General features: G+C 39.0%; 2 protein-coding genes across 4 annotated transcripts; one reads left to right on the forward strand and one right to left on the reverse strand.

Moving 5' to 3' along the window:
* Window positions 1-5,198: 5,198 nt before the first annotated feature.
* LOC148075768 (protein YIF1B-like) lies at window positions 5,199-7,459 on the forward strand (the record flags this gene model as incomplete). The annotated part of the gene is made up of 6 exons (XM_087794930.1): window positions 5,199-5,306; window positions 5,391-5,495; window positions 5,568-5,704; window positions 5,770-5,925; window positions 6,740-6,833; window positions 6,907-7,459. Coding segments are annotated over 6 exons (756 nt in total), but the record flags the coding sequence as incomplete, so codon positions are not given.
* Window positions 7,460-7,636: 177 nt separating this feature from the next.
* LOC148075769 (putative E3 ubiquitin-protein ligase HERC6) lies at window positions 7,637-21,334 on the reverse strand. Of its 3 annotated transcripts, none has more exons than XM_087796402.1 (23): window positions 21,072-21,333; window positions 17,577-17,724; window positions 17,434-17,510; window positions 16,084-16,311; window positions 15,928-16,019; window positions 15,740-15,867; window positions 15,524-15,678; window positions 14,440-14,495; window positions 14,225-14,316; window positions 14,101-14,160; window positions 13,900-13,996; window positions 13,631-13,811; window positions 13,401-13,546; window positions 12,348-12,464; window positions 12,184-12,282; window positions 11,965-12,093; window positions 10,260-10,391; window positions 10,014-10,180; window positions 9,882-9,948; window positions 9,755-9,825; window positions 9,402-9,585; window positions 8,595-8,697; window positions 7,637-8,521 (listed from the first exon to the last, which is right to left on the reverse strand). In XM_087796402.1, the coding sequence occupies exons 1-23, from the start codon at window positions 21,289-21,291 to the stop codon at window positions 8,280-8,282; spliced, it is 2,991 nt and encodes a 996-aa protein (XP_087652528.1). In that variant the 5' UTR covers window positions 21,292-21,333; the 3' UTR covers window positions 7,637-8,279. The 3 variants fall into 3 exon arrangements, 2 of the variants coding, with proteins under 2 accessions (XP_087652528.1, XP_087652527.1); XM_087796401.1 differs by having other exon boundaries at window positions 11,965-12,111; XR_015711878.1 differs by lacking the exons at window positions 7,637-8,521; window positions 8,595-8,697 and having other exon boundaries at window positions 9,444-9,585; window positions 9,700-9,825; window positions 11,965-12,111; window positions 21,072-21,334.
* Between the last annotated feature and the right edge of the window lie 1,064 nt (window positions 21,335-22,398).

The following is a 22,398-nucleotide window of genomic DNA, read 5'->3' on the forward strand; positions in this document are numbered from 1 at the left end:
GTGTGATGTGGGGGCGGGGCCTTAAAATGACGCTTTAGTTGAACTTCAGGAGGGCAGTGATGTTTGACTGAAGCTGTTTTACTAATAATAACGCACAACTGTACAATGCAATAAAAACATTCGAATTCCGAAATAATTCGCTTTTCAAATAACAAAATTGTTAGAATATTCCCCTTTTCTATAACTCATTCTACCTGTAGTTCGGATCATAAACACCTCAGTAATTATTTAGTTTTCATTTCTCGATTTAAATCAATAATTACATGTATATATGCCCACTTTATTAAACGAGTCATTTTATTTTTATTTAATGTGTTCCATTTGTATAATGTATGCAGTACAACAAAAAAAATCGTGTTTTTTTTCTAACACTTCTGGCAATAAACATTTTCTAATTTTCATGATATTATTGTGATTTTTTCTCTTAACAAAACATGTAATATAATAAAATATATAAATATATGTTAATTGTAATATAAGAGGGTTTTGTGGTCTTAATTGTAACATTAAAGTAGCCAATCGGCGTTGTCATGTATCGTCGGACCAGGAAATGGAAGAAACGGAAAGTGAAAAGGTTTCAGAAGATTATCTTTTTGTCAATATAAATGTTTTATGTGTGGTAAAAAGTATCATGTAAACGTTCTGTTGACGTTTCTTTAACCCATAAAAAATAGTTTAAAGAGACATTCGCAAATGGAGCGTGTGACGTCATCACGTAGGAAGCGTTGTACCTACACCGTAAATTACCGAGTACACACGAGTGACAACCGAAACGTATTTAAGGTGCAATAATAAGGAAACTGACAAACTAATCAAATTATTTCTTGATAAAAGAGAAAAAGATTAATTACACAATAAAAAATAAAAGTATAAATACGTGGGTGAATTAATATAAAAAATTCGAAACAAATAAATGATTTCTGGTGATATTTTTACCATTAATTGTTCATATAAGGTTAAACAGTTAAACAAGAAGTATCACAATAAAAATATAAGGATAGTGGTTAAAACACCAAAAAGACCATTGCATTGCATCCCTCAGTCTGAGTATCAGATTGAAGAGCTACGACTTTTATGCCTCCCTTTTTGTGAGTATCTGGGAGGAAATTCATCTTGTCACCTTCACCTCGGTAAATAAACTGTAAGCGAAGCTCTGCTGGAGGGCGAAGCATGCATGAAGTATTGCCTCGATTAATGGAGCTTGTGCTAGCACAACATGCTAACTGCTGTTTGGCTGGTCTCTTGGTTCTCATCCTCTCATCCTTGTTGTTGTCAACGATGAAGGTGTTAGATTAAAAATTATTATACACTATACGTATACGCCATACTTAAATTAATGCTAAAAGATAATCAAAATATAAAGTATAAATTACTCGCTTGATCTAAGAGCTTATGCGTTTGAATACACATTCACAATCAACATTTCACTCAGACTGATTTACACTGTTTCAAGACAAGCTTGAAACAGAATTAGAGACATGACACCGGTTAAAAAACATCTGTTTGTCTGCCTTTTCACTGCTTGGGTCTTGGATCAAAGAACGAATGACGGGGGGCTGGAAGACGGAGGCCGATCCGTTAAAGGCGATAATATTTTTATTTTGGAAACGTCCTCGATAACACAGAACAATGTGATAGGACCCTGGCTATGAGTGAAAAGATTGAATTTCAATTCAGATCGTAAGGAATCCCTAGGGAGGAGCGAAACGAAAACTAGAAGAGACTCTTGATTCAGAAATCCTTGCTAAAAAGAAAGGACATCTCATCGTCCAAAAAAAAAAAGTTACAATCATAGCCATGATATTTAAAATTTCAACATTTTAAATGTTTCCATCATCGTATCGAGAAAACCATTCGCAGCTAATACAGAGTTCTTGTCATGTACATCATTTTAGACTTGGACACAGTGGAGTCAAATTCTGGCTTCCAAGGGGTTGAAGTAATAACAGTTGGAGTTGTTGTTACCAAAGTAGTTTCTGGGTCCGATTCGTTTGGAGGAGCCTGTGTTCGTCAAAGGAAAACCACAGATTTACTCTGCGCTTCGGAACCAACGTCTCAACGCGCAATGTTGACCGGCGTCTCCGTCATGAAATCTCTAACGTTGATCGTTTGTTTCGGACAAGAGTGAGTCTTTTCCTCACACACCACTGACGTAGAAACAACTCACTGTTTTTCCAGTTCAACTCAAATTTCACCGACTTGAACACTTGAAAAAAATGGATTCGACACTTCAGACATTAACAAAATTTTATTTAAATTGTTATACATAAATCTTCAGTTTTGTTTGTTTTTTTGTTTTTTTTCAGCTAAACAAATATTTATATATTGTATATTTTATTAAAAAAAACAAATGTTCAAAACATTTTTAAATATTAATATTTCTTATGTACAATTGAAAACGGGAAATAATAACAATTGAAAAGCCATTTGAGTGATAAAAACGTTACAAAACGTAACTTCCGTCTGAAAAACCGGCTGATATTTCTGTTAGCGCGAGTACAAATGTGGAGCTGCTCTACATTCAAGCAGGAGAGGTGGGATCGTCCCCGCAAGGGGTCTTGCTTTTGCCAGAACCAGGAAAAAACACCAGTGTGATGAAGCACCTCGGTGAGGCCGCCGGTCTCTAAGGACGACTAAAGAGAAATCCCGTCTGGAAATAACTTTCAGGAAGCAAATTTCTAAAGCAAAATCCAAGCAAAATTCTGGGAACCCAAAACAAACAAGCAGGTCTGGTCTCTACTGAAGATATTACACATTCAACAACAGGACGACAGACTACCACGACCACATTCTACACCCTGAACTTCACTATACTGTTCCAACAATCTGAAGCCACAGTCGAAGGCTCCGCCTGGCATCTGTTAACATCAACGAGCGTCCGCTGATTCTATTGGCCGTTCAGAAGCCGCTGTGTCGCTCCGTTCCTGGCTGTCTTGTGTGTGGAATCTAGACACAAGAGACCAAAACATGCAAGTTAAATGAGCACAAAATGACACGACCCACTTTTTTGATTTGACGTATGTCTCTAAAGAAAGAGATGAAATGATGGAGAGACAAGTCATACCAGTCTTAGAAAGAGTGGAAAGAGAGCTGTTAGAGAGAGAAGTGGTGCTGCAGGCAAGAACACTTCGTTGCAGCTGAAAGCAGAGAAAGTGACATAAGGTGACAGAAGCAACAACATCTACACAACAAAGGCCGTTCAATGATGAGCGTTGACTTTGAAATGTATCTGAGTTATAGTGACTGATGAGTCTTGGCATTAGTTTTCATTGAAAGATTATGATCGTCAGGTTTACTGGAACAACTAGTGGCTGTGGTGAGATGTGATATCATTTTAGCAACATTTTAAAATAATGACAAAAAAGGGGATAAACAAAACAAAAATATCTTACAGTAATGAAAATGTATTTAACATTTGACTGTGAAAATGACATTAAACTCAGTTATAACATTCTCATTATTATCATTTGTCATTATCTAAAATCATTGGTTTTCTGATATGATTTGCAACTTTGTCATGTGATGACTTAAGTTGTTTACCGCAGCAGGTCAGAGATATTTTTACACGTTGTCATTTCATGATGGAAACAAATGCAGAGAGGATTAGTGGAAATTTACAGAGAAAATGGATGATGATCTCATGATCCATGGATTATTCTTCAACTCAAACCGGTTTTAGACAACGTAAGTCACGTACGTGTTAATGCCTTTCATTGCCCTTAATCTGCGCTACGTTGACTTTGACGCTAGCTGCTAGCTTCTGCCGGCTACACCTCCACACGACTTTCCCTCTAAATTAGCTGACTTAAAACATCAATATAAGGGGCAGAGAATCTCATTTACTTTGATTCAAACATGTCGCCAGTCAACCATTTTATATAAACCCTCTTTGTCCTGGTTCTAGCGACTAACGGTTTTTATGCTAGGCTAACTAGGCTACATTCATTTCATTAAAAACGAAAGTTCCGCTCCCTTATGTTTTTGTACACAATTCAACTTGATATCGCTGTCATGATGAAACAATCATTTTTTAATACATTTGACCTGCTCCTCAATGTTTTTTTAAATAGATAGTCCTATCCACGATACTGTAAAGATATTTACAGAACTTTTATGGTTTATAGTCCAATCATTTCTGTGTAAAATAAAAAAAAATCTATTTATAACAATAAAAATGCAAATATTTATACAACTTGTTCATTGTTTTGTTACAATTATACTTCCGGCCACTAGATAGTAGCAGTCAATACCTCCACACCTAAATTAAGTTGAAATCCCGGTGATGACTGAGGACGAGAGGATACAGTCGACTCCAGCAGCATTGTAGTCGACTGATGTTTGGACATATTTTGGTTTCAAAACGAATGAAAGCAGTTACGACTTCTCTAGAGTCACGTGTTCTGTAAATCCCAGATTCAAGTACTCTGGCAATACTACAATCAATTGTTGATACTACGGTATTGCAATATATTGAACATGTATCGTGATGCGAGCCTTATCAACAGATTCTTGCAAATAGACATCGCTACTGCTCACGCAGGATTCAGGTAGTTCTTCATGTGACTAGACTTTGAATTCTGGATCGCTTTTCTATTTCCCTGCTCACAGTATGTAATCTGGAGTAAAATGATCCGTATACAAAATCCTCTTTTTTGCTACCATGTAATCCATGGCCCTTTCATGCCAGTTAGATATGATGAATTACATCGTGTTTATATTTTTAAAAAAAAAGAAAAAGTCTTGAATTCATTTTTTTTGACAGGTTAATCTCTGTTTTTTAAACTAATATACAGTGATTGAAGGCCAAAAGGGGGGTTGTTTCATGTGGACAAGATCATATTTTTATTTTATGTTTACTATAAGTATTATCTTTACTGAAGGCTTAACTGGTATATCTAAATGTTCCACTTCATCTCTGCCAAAGTTGAACAAATCAAGTGCAAAATGTAAATAAAAGTATAAATAAAAAATGAGACAAGTTGATGATTTTAGCCATTTTTAAATTGTGCTACATTTCCTTCCTGAAATCCACCTTGAAATCCTAACCCCTCTTAGCACGTGTGTCAAACTGGTCCAGAAAAGGGCCCACCTGGACCCTCTCGGCCCTTACATAAAATGTATCAAGATCCAACTTAAATGTTTTAAACAAAAAAAAAAAACAGGATTAGATGACATGATTCAATCTGATTCCATCACACACTCCTGGCGTACCTGGTCCCTCCCTCCTGTCCGACCCCATGTCAAACCTGGCCATGGCATACGGCAGCTCTCTGGCGTCTCAGGGGAAGGAAATGATGGACAAGAGCGTACGACTCATTTATTCGCTCGTTGTCACCGCACACATGTTGACTTTTATTTTTTAATGATGGATTATTTTATTGCTTTTGCAGCTGGACCGGTTGATCCCGATTTCCAAGTTAAAGTATTATTTTGCCGTGGATACTCTTTACGTGGGGAAGAAGCTCGGTCTGCTGGTCTTCCCCTACATGCACAAGGTCGGTCCTGTTGCTAATCATGTGTGTCGCCGATGAAATGTGAGTCTTAATAAAAGGGATTTATTTTCCTAGAATTGGGATGTGAGCTACCAGCAGGACACTCCAGTTGCACCTCGCTTTGACGTGAACACCCCGGACCTCTATATCCCAGCCATGGGCTTCATCACGTACGTCCTGGTGTCTGGACTTGCACTGGGAACACAGAACAGGTGAATGTATTTTCTTAGTTGAAGCTCGTCCTCTCGGGTTTGTAAATAACGTTCGTGTCCTGCAGGTTTTCTCCGGAGCTGCTGGGAGTTCAAGCCAGCTCTGCGTTTGTGTGGCTGGTCATGGAAGTTCTGGTCGTTCTTCTATCTCTTTACCTCGTCACCGTCAACACTGACCTCACAACCATCGACCTGCTCGCCTTCTCTGGGTACAAATATGTCGGGTACGTGTCCTCGTCGCCGCTCACAACAAACTGACATCTGTCATGGGAGTTAAATGATTTGTTTCAAATGTGCGAAAATATTCTTGTATGCTACATTCAGAAACCAATTACTGTATAATAGGGAATTAGAGTTTCTAATGTCTAAATGGTGAAAATTAAAATCTTTAATTATATTATATACAAATGCCTGCACATGACGTGAAGCTGCGGTTGGCCAATGAGGGGTGTGTGCTTTGGTCATGTGATGAGGGACACAGACGGGAGACTATGATAAAGTCTTGTAACTTTATTGACAGCAACGACTCACAAACTTTTATGAATGATTGTTAAAAGATACGATAACTATCACAAAGTTGTAAATATACAAGTGTTTATTGTACTTGTACAGGGTTTCGAATGTTCCTATATTACAAATATTTAAATTTCTGACTGCTGTGCAACATAAAATCAGTTCAAGGTCAGTAGTTAAACCAGATACATACCTGATACTAAACGCTTTTAAGGTGAACTGTCTATTTGAGAAAATTAATGGCTCTTACCTGCACCTTATAGTCTGAAAAATACACTAAAGGTACTGTGATTTGTTTGTAATGTTTGATACATTGAGTACCTATTTAACTTGGTCAACATGATTTTTAATTTTTTTTTGTCTGATAACTACTGGAAGGGCTTTGCTGTAATGTGATAAGATGTTTCAATGGACACAGAACCCTCTAGTGGTTATGTCGCGCAACTTCATGTAACTGGTTATACAATCACACCCCCGATAGGAAGTTTTAACAAGTACCTTCTTTTTTTTTTTTTTCGTCTGCAGGATGATCGTCGGAGTGGTGGCGGGGCTGTTGTTTGGAAGACCAGCGTATTATCTGTCCCTGCTTTGGTGCTGTGCGGCCATCTTTGTTTTCATGGTGAGCAGCCAGTTACTCTGTGTCGCGTCTGAAACGGCCGCCACTCTCTAATCATCTTCATTTCATTTTCAAGATACGAACACTGCGTCTGAAGCTTCTGTCCGAGGCGGCGGCAGAGGGTCGACTCGTCAGAGGAGCCAGAAACCAGCTGCGGATGTACCTGACCATGTCCATAGCAGCAGCACAGCCCGTCTTCATGTACTGGCTCACCTACCACCTCGTCAGATAAAACCCCGGGAACGCAGTCCAAAAGCTAACTCTGCTAAAACCTCTGCCGTCATTGAACCCGACGGAGGATACGACGAGCTGTACTTCTCCCCGCAACACTTTAGGCTCGTCAGCTTTTGTACTCTCCACAACTACAATCTTACATGTTTGTGTACAGACTGTTGTCGCCGAAAAAAGCACACTCACCTCATCTGAGCACGATCGTAGGGAGGGAAGTCTTGTCATGTTTTCTAGCTTTTGTTTACAATGTTTGTGCTACCTGCTGATGAAACTGTTTCGAACGAGATTTAAAAGGTGTGGAACCGTTTCATTTGACGTCGATGTACATTTTTAAAAACGATAAGTTATTACTGCTTTTCATATTGAAAGTAAGAAAAATAAAAAATGTTCTTTCCAAATGTCCTTTGAAGTCACTTGAGGTCAGAGGTTTCATTTTAAGACCTAAAATGATTCTTGACGGTTCATACCGCCAAACAATCAATGGTGTGATGACACACAAAAACTGATCAAAATACCTCCTTGGCAGGGGTATTGAGGTAAAGGGAGAAGAATGGGCTACAAAAAGAGACCTAAAATGGTGAGTGATAGAAGACAAAACATTTTATTTTTAATGTTTGTTAGTTCAAGAAAAAGTCACATATTTGCTTGTATAATAAATCCTTTAAATTAAAAACATTTTCAGGCCAGTCGACAAGAAGATTGAATTAAATGTCAAAATGTAAATGCTTTTTGTAAAACAAAATAAAATTGACTGACCAACTAACTTAATGATCTCAAATTGAAACTATTGATTCTGCAATTATTGTTTTTTCTTCACGTACGGGTACATGAGAGCCAAGTATGAATTGACGACCTGATGGTATATATAAATACACACTTATCTATATGGCTTAAGGGAAATACACAGAAATATGTCTATAAACGAGAAAATGCGTGTATCAATATACATATATTTCTAAATGAGTATTCCTGATCACTCTGTAACCAAATGGTCTTTTCCCTCCTTATTTAATCCCTCCTTTAATTTCAATTACACGCTGGGAAATTTGGGGATGTGGTGAATACTTAACCCCGCCCCCTTTGTAAAAGCACTTTCTAATTATTTTGACGGACAGGTGGGAGCCTCTAAACAGGAGACACGAGTTCCGTTCTAGATTTTGCAGAACTTTCAAAGCAAACTTCTACTAAAAAAAAATGTAACTTGAAAGCGAATCTGATTCACACGTTGCTGTTTGATCTGGCATGAGGATCTGAACCTTTCTTTGTCGACAAAGCCACAAGAAGCCATTTGCGCATCAGCTTTCCAGCTTTCTTCCTGCTGTAGATAGGAAGCAGCAGAAGACAATGGCAGATGAGCGCCTGTGGACAATGGATGTCGTCGGAATCTTGCAGGACTGCCACTTTCATCTGGACAGCTTTCATCCCCTTGAAGTGGACGCGTTCCGAACCAGTAACAAACCCTACAAACAAAACGACGAAACTTGTCAGAGAGCCTCATTAAGTGTCGATCGTTAGAGGTTTCATTCTACTTGCAGAGAAATTTCTTCTTTTCTTCTGGGGTCAGACTCTCGAAAACCTTCCAGAAGGTGATGATGTTCGGGTGCTCAGCGTGGTACTCCCCTTCATACCGCGTGTTCTGGGTCGAAACAGTGCTTAACCTGTTATTCCACTGCATTTACTTGGAGCGTGTAGTGGCAAGAATATGGCGATACTATATGTATCACAATACAGGGGCAACGATAGAATATGTTGGAATACTGTAGGAACGAGTATATATTTGTACTATTGTCCGAGTACTTGACTCTGGTGTTGCAGAATTTACAGATCACATGACTCTTGAAGTCATAACTGCTTTCATTTCTATGGACAAAATAGGTACAGACATCATCTTTAAAATCTGCTGGAGTGGACTGTATCCTCTCGTCCTCAGTCACATCTGTAATCTCACAGGATTTTGTTCTTCCTCTAGCCGTGGTGGATATTATGACTAACTAGGAGTTTAATTGCAAAAAAAAGGAAAGCGCTGTGAATATTAACTGTAGATATACAATTGAATTATTTAATTTTCACTTTATTGTAATGAAAACCAAAAAATAGCTATGATAAAAAAAAATAATAAGAAAGAAAAATGATACCTTGCTGTTAAATATTACGTAGCCCAGGAGGTGACATGGGTGTATTTATTTTTAAATTCTCTAAATACGTGAATCACGAGATTAACATTTTATTTCATCCATGTCAACTCCAGGGCTACATACAATATCAATACAGAATCTTGACAAAATAATTGCGATATTTAAGTGTACCCGATATTTCTTGACACCCCTAGTATTTACTGACCTGCTTAAACGTCACCCAGTCGTAATCCTCTATTCCCACCATCACAGTCTTCAGCTCCTCCGGCTGGAACAGCGCCACCACGTGAAAGTCGCACACTTTGTAGAAGCCTCTCTTGAACTCCTCGAACACTCGTTCCACAGACTTGTTGAAAGCGTGGTCGATATACGCGGCGACAAACGCTTTCCTGTGGAGAGCAGGACACAAGTTGTGTTACTACACGAGAGCCTAAAACAAAGATCGGTTTGTTAGGAAGAGAGATCTCATGTTAGACGGCAGCGCCCCAAGGCACTGTCCTCACCCAGCGTAAACTTCTTAGTTCAGGAGGAAATCTTCAAATGTTTGTTAAGACTCACTTGTTGGTTTGTGTGACACGTTTTTGGGGGTCTTTTGGATCGAGGGCCACTCTCTCCCCACCCCAGAACATCTGCGGAAAAGACGTAATGAAGCAACTGGACAATCAAAACGTATGGATGGACGCACAGTGAAGGGTGTCGCCATCTCTTGAAGTGTCTCTGCGTCGTAGTCGTGCAAGATGCAACGTAGTCCCCTGAAGACACACAAAGAGTCTTCAATGACTGTTTAAATAGATGACCAGTGTGTTGCTCGACTCACTCTCCAACCACAGGTTCGTACTCCATCAGGTCGTCAAGTGTGAGCTTGATGCCGCGCAGCTTCTTGAAAAGGGCGAGTGGGAACGGCAGGTCTATGATGTGGTGGTTATAGACCGCCAGGCCACAGAGAACCCCGAACAAGAAGTACTTCTTCTCCTCTTCTTTTGGCTTTTTGTGTGGAGATATAAAAGTAAGAACAATGAGTAACACAACGTTCACTTTCATAGCAACAACAGTTTTGTCCTACTTTTGGCGGGAACCACGCCACTTTCCCGCTGTCGTTGTACATGTACATGTTCGACTTCAGGTCTGTAAAGATGTCGTGGAAGAAGTCCTTTATGTTGACGTTTGACAAAATCCTGTCCTCCACAAACACGACCTGAGAGAAACCAGCAGCTCTTCAATAGATCGCTCGGTGTGTTGTTGTTTTTATCTTAAACTGTAGGGTTTGTGTTCAGTTTATGATGACTAGAGATGGTTAAATCTAATATTCTGGATCAGTATCTGGTTTGACAAGGACATGAATTGCAACGTAGAAAATAGGGATGTGAAGAACATCACAACATTTTTTCACGACGCCATGAGGCTGTTGAGAGACTCAAGGTGGAAAAAAAATTGTTCCAGTCGGTCTCTAACACAAAGTGTGATCACATCTTCAGAGTTGTTTTTTTTTAACTGCGCCCCCTTCAGGAGAAGAGCAGAGAATGTTGTTTTCTCTCAACCCACCCCAAACTTGTTGCCTTGGTGATTGTCTCGAGTGTCTTTTCCACTTCATCACAAAATAAATCCTGTTTCGTTTAGACAAAATTCCGTTTTTGTTTCGACATTACTGGCAGAAAACTTGTTTCTGATTCTAACGATATTTTATCAAATTTGTTCATTCAATTGTTTTGCTTTAAAATCACATTTTATATCATAGTTATTTTATGGTTTATATTAAATAACATCTATGTTGAATACAATCATTTGATTTTAAAATGGCTGCTATTATTACCTACCCTTAAGGAACAATGAAACCCTGAGAGTTCCTAGCTATGACTGAGGACAAGAGGATACAGTCGACTCCTGCAGTTTTTAAAGTTGATGTTTGGATATATTTTAGTTTTCAAACAAATTAGAGCAGTTACAAGTTTGTCAAGACTCATCTGGTCTGCAATGTTAGAGTCAAGTACCTGACAATACTACAAATATATTGTTGTACCTACAGTATCTTAATATATCGAATATCTCTTCTCATTCTCCCTGTATCGTGAAACGTATCCAATCACCAGATTCTTGCTAATACACCCCCCTACAGCACTTCATAATCCTTTTCTAAAACTAAGCTTTTTGGGCAAACATAATGTAAATACAGCCTGTTCATATGAGATACTTGGACTTTTATTTTATTTTACCCTTTTTAAGTTACCAGAAAGAGAAAACCAAAAACTAAGTTATTATCTTTTCTTGCAAACAAATATACATGCAGTACGTGGCAACAGAGGAGCCACGACATTGAAGGTACACTTTTCAAGGAATCAAACAATATGATATTTTAATTTGTTTTAATAAAGCCACTGCAATATTGTGTAATATGTTACATTTAAGACGTATTATTTTTGAGGTATCATGATACAGTGTCTTCATTTTGAAAGACCACTAGATGTCGCTCTCAGTTTGAAAATGGTGTCAGGTTTCATTGAATTAGTAGATTAGAGCCAAAGATGACGAAACTGAGAGTGATCTTGTGGTCTTTCAAAAAAAAAAAAAACTGTATCATGATACTTCATCAGATGTTTCATGAAGCCTTGGCAACACATCACAAGCGTATTAAATAGAAAACAAACCTATCAAATTCTGTAGTAGTTGTATAGTATATTTAGTATGTAGTAGTATATCCAGACCAAGTGACAAAATTAATTTTATTTCTTGCTTAAATGTGATACTTGATGAGACAATATGAAGGTTTTTACCACAAGTTTCCGTTTGAATGCAGCGTGGTCAGCATGATGCAGCTGTCTGAAGGTGTCCTCAACCAGGTGTTGCCGGCGCAGGGATAGTTGGAAGACTGGGACTCCGGCAGTTTCTAAACCCTTCTCAAACTGTTCAACAAAACCTCTCTGAGATTGTGGAAAACGGTATGAAATATATATAAACATGTTCATTAGTCAGAATTTCAAAATTTGTAGCACCTCTGAGATGAATGCACAGATGTTGAAGATCCCAACTTTACAAGTCAGATCCAACACAAACGGGTATCGGCAAATGATGACGGGTGTGTCTTTGTCATCCTGGGAAAAAGACATTTTAGGAGAAAACTAAAATGGCAAACATCAATCATAATGTTTTTTTTTACCTCTTTGTTTAAGAACTGCAACCACAACTCGACGTCTTTCAAAGGTTTGAGATGTTTGAACTCCTCAACATGAAAACTGCTCAATGGGACTTTATGGGAGTTTCCAGTTTTGTTAGCCTGTTGGGAAAGTGTGTTAAACATGGACAGATACCATGCAAACCTCTTACTGTTGAATGTCCAACAGTTTCAAGATAAAAATGTTGATGCTTGTTTGTTGCTGTTTACTCCATAAAATATTGAGTTTAATAAATATTATTGTGTGTATTATGAGTTATGTGTGTGTCCCTAATAGTTTTATGCTTCAGTTTATTGTGGCTCCTGTTTCCACTCATCTTTGAATACTACTATAACAGCTGATGAGGTATCATGATACAGTGTCTTCATTTTGAAAGACCACTAGATGGCACTCTCAGTTTGGAAGTTTTTCCAAGTGTTATTGAATTAGTAGATCAAAGCAAAAGATTATAAATCAGAGAGACATCTAGTGGTCTTTCTAAATTAAGACACTGTATCATGATTCCTCAGCTGTTTCATGAAGCTTTATCAACAAATCACTAGTGGATGCATATTTGCCCTTTAATCTGCATTTCCAAATAATTTGTCCTCAAGTCATTGTACTCTGGAGTATTCCTGCTGTTCTAATTAAAATACATTTCTATTGAAGACTTTCGCACTAATGATGTGTTGATGAGGCTTCATGAAACTGTTGATAAGGTATCATGGTACACTCTTTCCAGTTGAAAGGCCACTAGCTGTCACTCTCTTGTTAATAATATTTGAATCTGATCTACTTATTCTACTAAAGTTACATCTAGTGCCCTTTGAAAATGAAGACATTGTATCAAGATACCTCATCAGAGGTTTCATTAACTCATCCCTTTGTGAACGTCTTCAAATAAATGTACTTGGGTATTGAGGGGATTCCAAAATTTTGACTTAATGTTTTGCTCTTCATCAGGTGTTAGGCCAAAGACTATTTGAGGATGTGCATGTGACAATGCAAACCAATGAACATTTACACGGTTTATAATCAATAATGTTCCAAATACTGACTCTGTAAAGTAGCTTGAGCGCATTCAGTAGCACTTTAACATGAAGGTAATTTAGCAAATCCATCCCCAGAATGTAACCAAGGGTTTGTTTCAACACCAAGAGTTGTTTCATAAACAAGGCAGGCGTGAGTGAACTCCACAGGCGCCCTGAAAAAGAGAGAAGATCAGACATAGCACGGTGTCTAACCATCTGATGGGGTTTTCTAGACTTCAAATAAAACGTTTTCTTACTCAACTTCTCGCTCGTCTTTTCGCTCAATTCATTTATTACTGCAGCCAGAAGAAAAAACCTGGTCTGAACTGCGTCAATGTTTGCCTCAAAAGGGAATAAGAGCAAAAGAATGATGATCTCAGGGGATTGAAGTATTTGTCTTGACCCAAAGAGTTCGTTCAGCATGGGGTAGATGTTCACCTGGAGGAAACACAGCATATTTCTCACATATCAGGAACATTTAATGTGAAAAATATTGAAGACATTTAAATGATTCAAGGATCTTTACTAAGCTCTTCGTCCAGGGTACTTTCAGGAGCTGCCCAATGGTTCGATCAGCAGCCTCAAGATCAACAGTCAGGGCGCCCTCTTCTGGCGGAACAGCGCTGTGAAAATATGAAGTTTTCCCAACCATCAAGTATGTTTTAAAAGATGAAGTATATTCGATGGTATCTTTGTCTCTGGTGCCGTGTTGTAAAGTGGTACTCACTGCTCCTTTGTAAAACTTGAAACAAGGTTAGAACACGAACCAAACATCCAGCCGATCTCGCTGTCGGAGTAAAGCGTAAATGAGTATGAAAGTCATTACGTAGAGAGAAGTGATTTATAAAGACCACTCGGCTTGTTCGTCAGGCGTTTCCATCAAAAACCATTCTTTCAGTTTCCCCTTATGAAGTCGTCCACTAATCTGACGCAGCTCCGGATTCTACAGAGGAGCAGATACAACAAAAGTTGTTGTTCAGTTTGATCAAGTCTAGAAGACACTCAGACAAGAAAACCAGTTCGTAAAGTCAGAGTTGAGGACGCGCTGCTTTTCGTTGGGCGTCACCTGATCTGAAGACGTGAAGACAAAGTTGGAATCCCAGCCGGCTGCAATTTCCAAATCTGGAAGATAAAAGCAAAATTCATTTTATGTGGCCCGCCGGATGGTTGGCTCAAATCGAAGCAGGTACATTTTTATGTAGATATTCTGGAACCTTTAAAGACGCTAATGTTTAAGGTAAGATAAGGAACAAAAGTTATGGATGTCAAAAATGATAGACCTCCAGTAAAATGAATGATGAACAAAAGCTATTTTCTTGGTGAGGGATAATAAAGAAGTACGAACACCAGATATATTTAGCCTCCAAGAATACAAAATATTCATGACTCATACTTCCTGGTAAATAGACATTTTCGGCCAACGATATATATAAAGTCCCTTTATACGATTGGGGTTGACACCCCTGACATAGAAATGTTCCCAGGTGATTCAATATGTGGGCTCAACAGCCTTTTACTGGCATTTTAACATAACAAGATTTCAGTCTCGCTTTAAATTCTTGGTGGTCTTGAACTATTTTTGTGCTCTTTGAACAAGAATAAACAGAGATTCCATTTTAGCAACATCAAATGACTTGGTGATATCATGAGATATATATACAGTATATACTGTATATTCTACCTAGTTTCCTGCGTCAAACAAGTCTTTCTAGATGAGACCGTAAGTGAAGTTGCAGTAACTTATGAGTCTTCATGAAACAGTTATTAATGAATCGTGATACAGTGACTCCATTTTGAAAGGCCACTAGATGGCACTCTCAGTTTGAAATCATGCCAGGTTTTATTGAATTAGTAGCCAAAGATGGTAAATTAGAGAGCGCCATCTAGTGGTCTTTCGAAATGAAGACACTGTGTCATGATACCTCATCAGCTGTTGTATATATTTCACGTCAACAAGACATTTTCTTTCTATAACTCACTAGTTTGTTTCCCCTGATTCAAACAAATTGAATTCCAAAAATCTACTTTAAATTTTATAATTAACTGTGTATAAGATTTAAAAAGTTCTTATTTGCAAAAGGATTAGATAAAGAACAAAGAGCAACATTACACGTGACTTATTTGATGATTTAAATAGTCACACTACTGACCTTTGGGCACAGCAGCTTCTCCGGCCACAGTCCACGGAAGTTGAACCAGACTTGGAGACAGACTTCCCTCAGATTTGTCACTTCCCATTTGTCCCTTTTCCCCGTCACCGAAGGCCCATACTTGACCCGAGCACCCCAAAACCAACGTGTGACGCCTTGAAAGAAAGCCATTGTTAAATCAAGTTCAAATAAACGACAGAATATTTCAGTTCAAACCTTCCACATGCGATCTGAGAGGCAGGTCCATCCAGACCCTCCACCAAACAAGGTCTCACTTCATCAACCGTGGAGTTGTTCCCAAGTTGACCCTCACTTCCTTTTCCAAAAGTGAACACCTTTCCATCCTGGAAAATTAAATATTTAAGTATCCATCTTTTTTAAATGTATCACTTTTGTCCAAAAACCTTGGTCAGTGCTGCTGAGTGAGACTCTCCACAGCTGATGGAGGAGATGCTGAAAGGTCTGAGAGCAGGAACCAGACAAAAGTTGAACCGGCCTAAGACAAAAAAAACCAAAACATCTCAACATCATTTTAAAACGAGGATCATTTTGCCGTTTACCTGCTTCATCGAGCCTGTTGAGTCCCAGCTGGCCGCGGTCGTTGGCACCGCAGCAGTAGACCAGGCCGGTGAGCGTCAGCACCAGTGTGTGTGCTGCTCCGGCCGAGATCTGGGTCGCCGGGATCCCGATCAGAGCCGTCACCTGGCGCGGCTGGTCCTCTATTGCGACGCTCCTGCCTCGACCCAGTTGACCGTGACTGTTGGAACCCCACGAGAACACATCCCCTCCTGATTTGAAGTAAAAAAAATAAAAAAAGGTTTCATGGAAAGTCCAGGGAGTCGCTGCGTTCACCGTTTGATGGAAAATCAAGCTAATGATGTAGCAACAATGTTTCTTAACGTTGGAACAGTTCAGGTCAGGTTAGGAATCTGAATTAACACTTTTACTTAAACAAAGAATAGAAACACGTTTTACTTGTACAAGTGAGGGAGAAAAAACACAGAGCTTAGTCGGTCTTATTTATTTCTGAAGCACAGAGCTGTTATGCACATCCTGTTTTATTTTGAGAGTGTTTTCACGTTTTTATATTTCCTGTGCTTTCTTTTGACAGACGCTGGTCTGAGGGTTCTTCCCTTTGATAAGGAGCGTCTCTACCTCGCCAGATTATTGCATCTCCAGACCAGGTGGGCTTTCCCTTCGCCTTGGATCTGAACTTTGAAAAGAAAGTGGATACTCCTGACATTGTCAGTGGTTTTATTTGCGTGAGTCCTTTTGTCTTTTGTTTAGTCGCCGTCGAGACCCCGATCTCTAGCCGCGCCCTGTCTCCGTCCCGAGTGCCTGTTTTGTTTTTGTTCTCTTTTCTTATTAAGGACCGGTTTGGATTTATTAAAAACTTGTTTAATTATCGCTCAACCCCCTTCAGAGACCTGACATAAAGTCACCTGTTCCTTCGCATTCCTGTCTCACACAAGCATTGATAATTAAATAGTCTTTGGAAAAATTATATTATTTGTGGTAAATTTCATAAACATACTTTAGCTTACTACTACTACTACTTACTACTTACTACTGCAAGTTAAAATGCTTCATCTCTTTAAGTGCCTTGAGACTGAAAGCTATAATGTAGAAATATGTACTTACAGTCTTATTGAGTTAACAACATGTATTTATAAATAATAAAAAGTCATGAATAGGAGGTCGTTTTTCATAATCAATTCCTGCAACAAAAACTACTTCTTCATCTCAGGATTGAAAGTTACAAACAGATGTTGAACCCCCTGGTTATTAAGAATTGTTATGGAGTTTACTTAAGGCGTGATTAAATGAACGGCTTAAGTAAACCCAAAGCTTTATCAGTCGTGTACCGAAGACACTGATCTATTAAAGAATCGTGTTACACGAAAACAAACCTTCAGTTAAAGCGAGGGAGTGGGAGTCTCCACACGTCAACTGGACCACTGGGATCGATGTGATCATGGATACATGGCTAGCAAAAAAAAAAGAAAGTCAATATTATCCAAAACAAGCAACATCAATGTCGATAACAAGTCACCTCGGCGTGTTACTGAACAGCCATTTGTGCGGCAAGATTCCAAGCTGTCCCTCTTTACTGGCCCCCCAGCTGTACACTCTGCCGCACGTCGTCGCTGCCACACAGTGATTCCGACCACAGGCTATGGTGGCAATGACTTCTGGGATTTCTTTTTCACAAACAAAAGCATTGGTCAGATTTTTTTTTTTTTTTAGCAAATGGCAAAATGTGGGATTTTGATTCTACTACAACATGACACAAAAAAAGCAAAACGAATTCTATGGAAAAAAGAAGTTATATTTACAAAAAATAATCTAGAATATTTAATATGACTTTGTTATGGTGGCTGGGATGAAAAAATAAAATGTAAAAACGAATTTACAAACTTCTTAAAATTAGATTTTAATTTCAAGATGGCAAGAATCGAAACTTATACGGATGGATCTTGATATGTCGGTTCTGATATTGAAAATATATTCCACAAATACGTTTTATCGCGTTTTATAAATATTAATATAAACTGTGTTTCACCACGCATAATAAAAAATAATTGTAAAAAATAATAATTTTCGGCACTGAGTATTTAAATTTGTTTAGCGATTCTGAGAATTCTTAAAAACGTTCCATAAAAGTACATTGAAAGTTTTACAATAATGTATCTCTCGATCAGGGGTCGGGAACCTATGGCTCGCGAGCCAGGTGTGGCTCTTTTGATGATTGCATCTGGCTCGCAGATTTCGGCTTTTCAGATAAAACATAAAATATTATCACTTGTTTCAGGGGTGGGCAATACGTCGATCGCGAAGCTGCTGCGAGTAGATCGCGTGATTTAATAAAATATGGTGTAAGAAAATAGTAAAGAGAGCTCTGATTGGCTACTGTGCATGTCAATCAAATGGTTATTGTGCCGATTGGTTTAAAATTTGATTGACATGCACAGCAGCCAATCAGAGCTCCTGCCTCTTCCACTGAACGCATATGAATCGAGAATAAAAAGAGCAAAACGTGCGACAGTCATTTTACGCAATTCAGAAAAACGATATAGAATAGAATAGAATAGAATAGAATAGAATAGAATAGAAAGGCTTTATTCATCCCCAGAGGGGAAACACACTTTCACAACAGCGCAGTTGGAAGAAAATAAAGTGCAAGGAGAAAGAAATAGTACAAGAGATAATACAAAATAAAATAAAAACGATCTTAAAAATATACAAATTATTTACAAAATTAGAAATTGACACTATTAAAAAAATAAAATAGAATAAAAATAAAATAAAATAGAAATAAAAAACGGGAAAAAAAATAAAATAAAAAGCACACAAGAAGAAAAACACGCTACGGATTAGCATCAGGATATTTAAAGTAGAGAGTTAAATATCCTGACACCAGTTGGGATGAAGGACCTTCTATAACGCTCCGTCCTACACTGGGGGTGCCTGAGCCTGCCACTGAAGGAGCTGGCCAGCTCCTCCACGGTCAGGTGCAGTGGGTGGAGAGCGTTGTCCCTGATGGAGGAGAGTCTGGAGAGTGTCCTCCTCTCTCCCACCTCCTCCACCGAGTCCAGCGAGCGGCCCAGGACAGAGCCGGCCCTTGTGACCAGCCTGTTCAGTCTCTTCCTGTCCCGGTCCGTGCTGCCTGCTCCCCAGCAGACCACAGCGTAGTGGATAGCAGAGGCTACCACGGAGTCATAAAAGGTCCTTAAAAGTGGTCTGCACACTCCGAAGGACCTCAGTCTCCCCAGGAGGTGGAGGCGACTTCGGCCCTTCTTGTACACGGCGTTGATGTGTGTGGACCAGTTCAGTTTATTGTTGAGGTGAACACCCAGGTATTTGAAGCTGTCCACCAGCTCAATGTCCGAGCCCTGGATGCTCACCGGTTGATGTGGTGGGGACTTTTTCCTGAAGTCAATCACCATCTCCCTTGTCTTACCGGTGTTTAAGCAAAGGTAGTTGCTCTCACACCAGTCAACAAAGTCCTTGATGACTGACCTGTACTCCAGCTCGCCCCCCCCAGACACGCAGCCCACAATGGCCGAGTCGTCAGAAAACTTCTGGAGGTGACAGCTGCTGGAGTCATAGGTAAAGTCCGCCGTGTAGAGGGAAAAAAGGAAAGGTGACAGCACTGTCCCTTGAGGCACCCCGGTGCTGCAGATGGTCACCTCAGACCTGCAGTCCTGCAGCCTCACATACTGCGGCCTGTTGGTGAGGTAGTCCATCGTCCATGCTGCCAGCTGTGTCCCAACTCCTGCGTCCTCCATCTTCTTCCTTAGCAGCGCCGGCTGGATGGTGTTGAAAGCACTTGAGAAGTCAAAAAACATGACTCGCACAGTGCTACCGGCGGCTTCCAGGTGAGTCAGTGCCCGGTGCTGCAGGTAGATGACGGCGTCGTCCACCCCCATCTTTGGCCTGTAGGCGAACTGCAGCGGATCCAGCGGATCATAATATAGAATTATAAACTTGTTTTTTTTAAATAATATATCGAACAAAATAATGCGCGTTTGATCGCTTCAGGTTCTTCTCTACGAGAGTCACAGAAACATGACGTCAGGTCCATCAAAGTTAAGCTGCAGGTTTCAATGAAAGCGCAACAAATGCTGGTTTTCCTTTTGTGATCGCGGTCCTTAAAACACACTTGCATTAATACACCATCACATGATGACTATTTGTAAATTACCTTTATCTCACGAATGTAATAAGAATACGCAGAAACACAAACACGTTAAACAGGTGCAGGTGAGACACACATTCTAATGACGTCAGAGACGATCAGACAAAGCGATGATGATGTGAAGTTACTGATGAACAGTTTTATTCTCGTTAAACTTCATCTGAAATGTAATTAATCCACTTGTGTGATTCATATCAGACATGTTTAAAATTAACAAATATAAACTGTTAGTTTGAATTCATGTTTTCATTTGTTTTTGTTTTTTCATGATCACAGAAATGGAGAAATTTTAGTCTTGTGCTTCATTTAAATATGATGGACATATTGAAATGGAGGCATGGAAAGGGATGAACCCATCTGAATTCTTTGTTGATTTTGATGAACAAAGGAAAAGGGCTTGAATTCGTGTCAAGCACAGATTCTTACATCTGAATATTATTTATATGGCTCTCACTGAAATAAATTTCCAAATATTTTGCTTTCATGGCTCTCTGAGTCAAAAAGGTTCCCGACCCCTGCTCTCGATGATATGTTGAGATGGAATATTTCCAGAAGCACTTGAACTACCCAGAGAGCAGGTTCTAGACGAGGTTCCAGAGAAACGAAACTGATCGTACGATCAACGATAACGTGAAACAAACACATGATCACACTTTCAGCAACTATTCAAACGATATAACAGTAAAGAATACTCGGGGAAACTCTAAAACTTTACAAAACTCGTGGATTAAAATAAGTTTCACTTCATGTGGAGAATAAATATTTCCAGACGCACTTGAACTAACCACCGCAGGGCCAGTTCGGTTCCCGAGAAACGAAAGTAAAACCTGTTCATATTTGGACTGATACCTGGTCGTGTTTGGTCATCTTCAACCCCCAGTTGTCCGTGAGAGTTATCTCCTCTGGAGAGCAACGTTCCGTCCCGGGTGAGGATGAGGGTGTGTCGCTCCCCGCAGCTGATGAGGGTCACCTCATGCTGGGGCCCCCAGGACCAGGGTCTGGGTCCACCTGAGGTCTTCTTGGGTCCTAACTGTTCGCTGGAATTGTTCCCCCAACAGAAGACCTCCATGATGACGACTGACAAGATCCAGGTTGACCAGACAGGTTGACAATTTAAAGTGACGTGTGATGTGGGGGCGGGGCCTTAAAATGACGCTTTAGTTGAACTTCAGGAGGGCAGTGATGTTTGACTGAAGCTGTTTTACTAATAATAACGCACAACTGTACAATGCAATAAAAACATTCGAATTCCGAAATAATTCGCTTTTCAAATAACAAAATTGTTAGAATATTCCCCTTTTCTATAACTCATTCTACCTGTAGTTCGGATCATAAACACCTCAGTAATTATTTAGTTTTCATTTCTCGATTTAAATCAATAATTACATGTATATATGCCCACTTTATTAAACGAGTCATTTTATTTTTATTTAATGTGTTCCATTTGTATAATGTATGCAGTACAACAAAAAAAATCGTGTTTTTTTTCTAACACTTCTGGCAATAAACATTTTCTAATTTTCATGATATTATTGTGATTTTTTCTCTTAACAAAACATGTAATATAATAAAATATATAAATATATGTTAATTGTAATATAAGAGGGTTTTGTGGTCTTAATTGTAACATTAAAGTAGCCAATCGGCGTTGTCATGTATCGTCGGACCAGGAAATGGAAGAAACGGAAAGTGAAAAGGTTTCAGAAGATTATCTTTTTGTCAATATAAATGTTTTATGTGTGGTAAAAAGTATCATGTAAACGTTCTGTTGACGTTTCTTTAACCCATAAAAAATAGTTTAAAGAGACATTCGCAAATGGAGCGTGTGACGTCATCACGTAGGAAGCGTTGTACCTACACCGTAAATTACCGAGTACACACGAGTGACAACCGAAACGTATTTAAGGTGCAATAATAAGGAAACTGACAAACTAATCAAATTATTGCTTGATAAAAGAGAAAAAGATTAATTACACAATAAAAAATAAAAGTATAAATACGTGGGTGAATTAATATAAAAAATTCGAAACAAATAAATGATTTCTGGTGATATTTTTACCATTAATTGTTCATATAAGGTTAAACAGTTAAACAAGAAGTATCACAATAAAAATATAAGGATAGTGGTTAAAACACCAAAAAGACCATTGCATTGCATCCCTCAGTCTGAGTATCA

Source organism: Callionymus lyra, chromosome 7 (genome assembly GCF_982586985.1).
Source record: "Callionymus lyra chromosome 7, fCalLyr1.hap1.1, whole genome shotgun sequence".
NCBI lineage: Eukaryota > Metazoa > Chordata > Actinopteri > Syngnathiformes > Callionymidae > Callionymus > Callionymus lyra.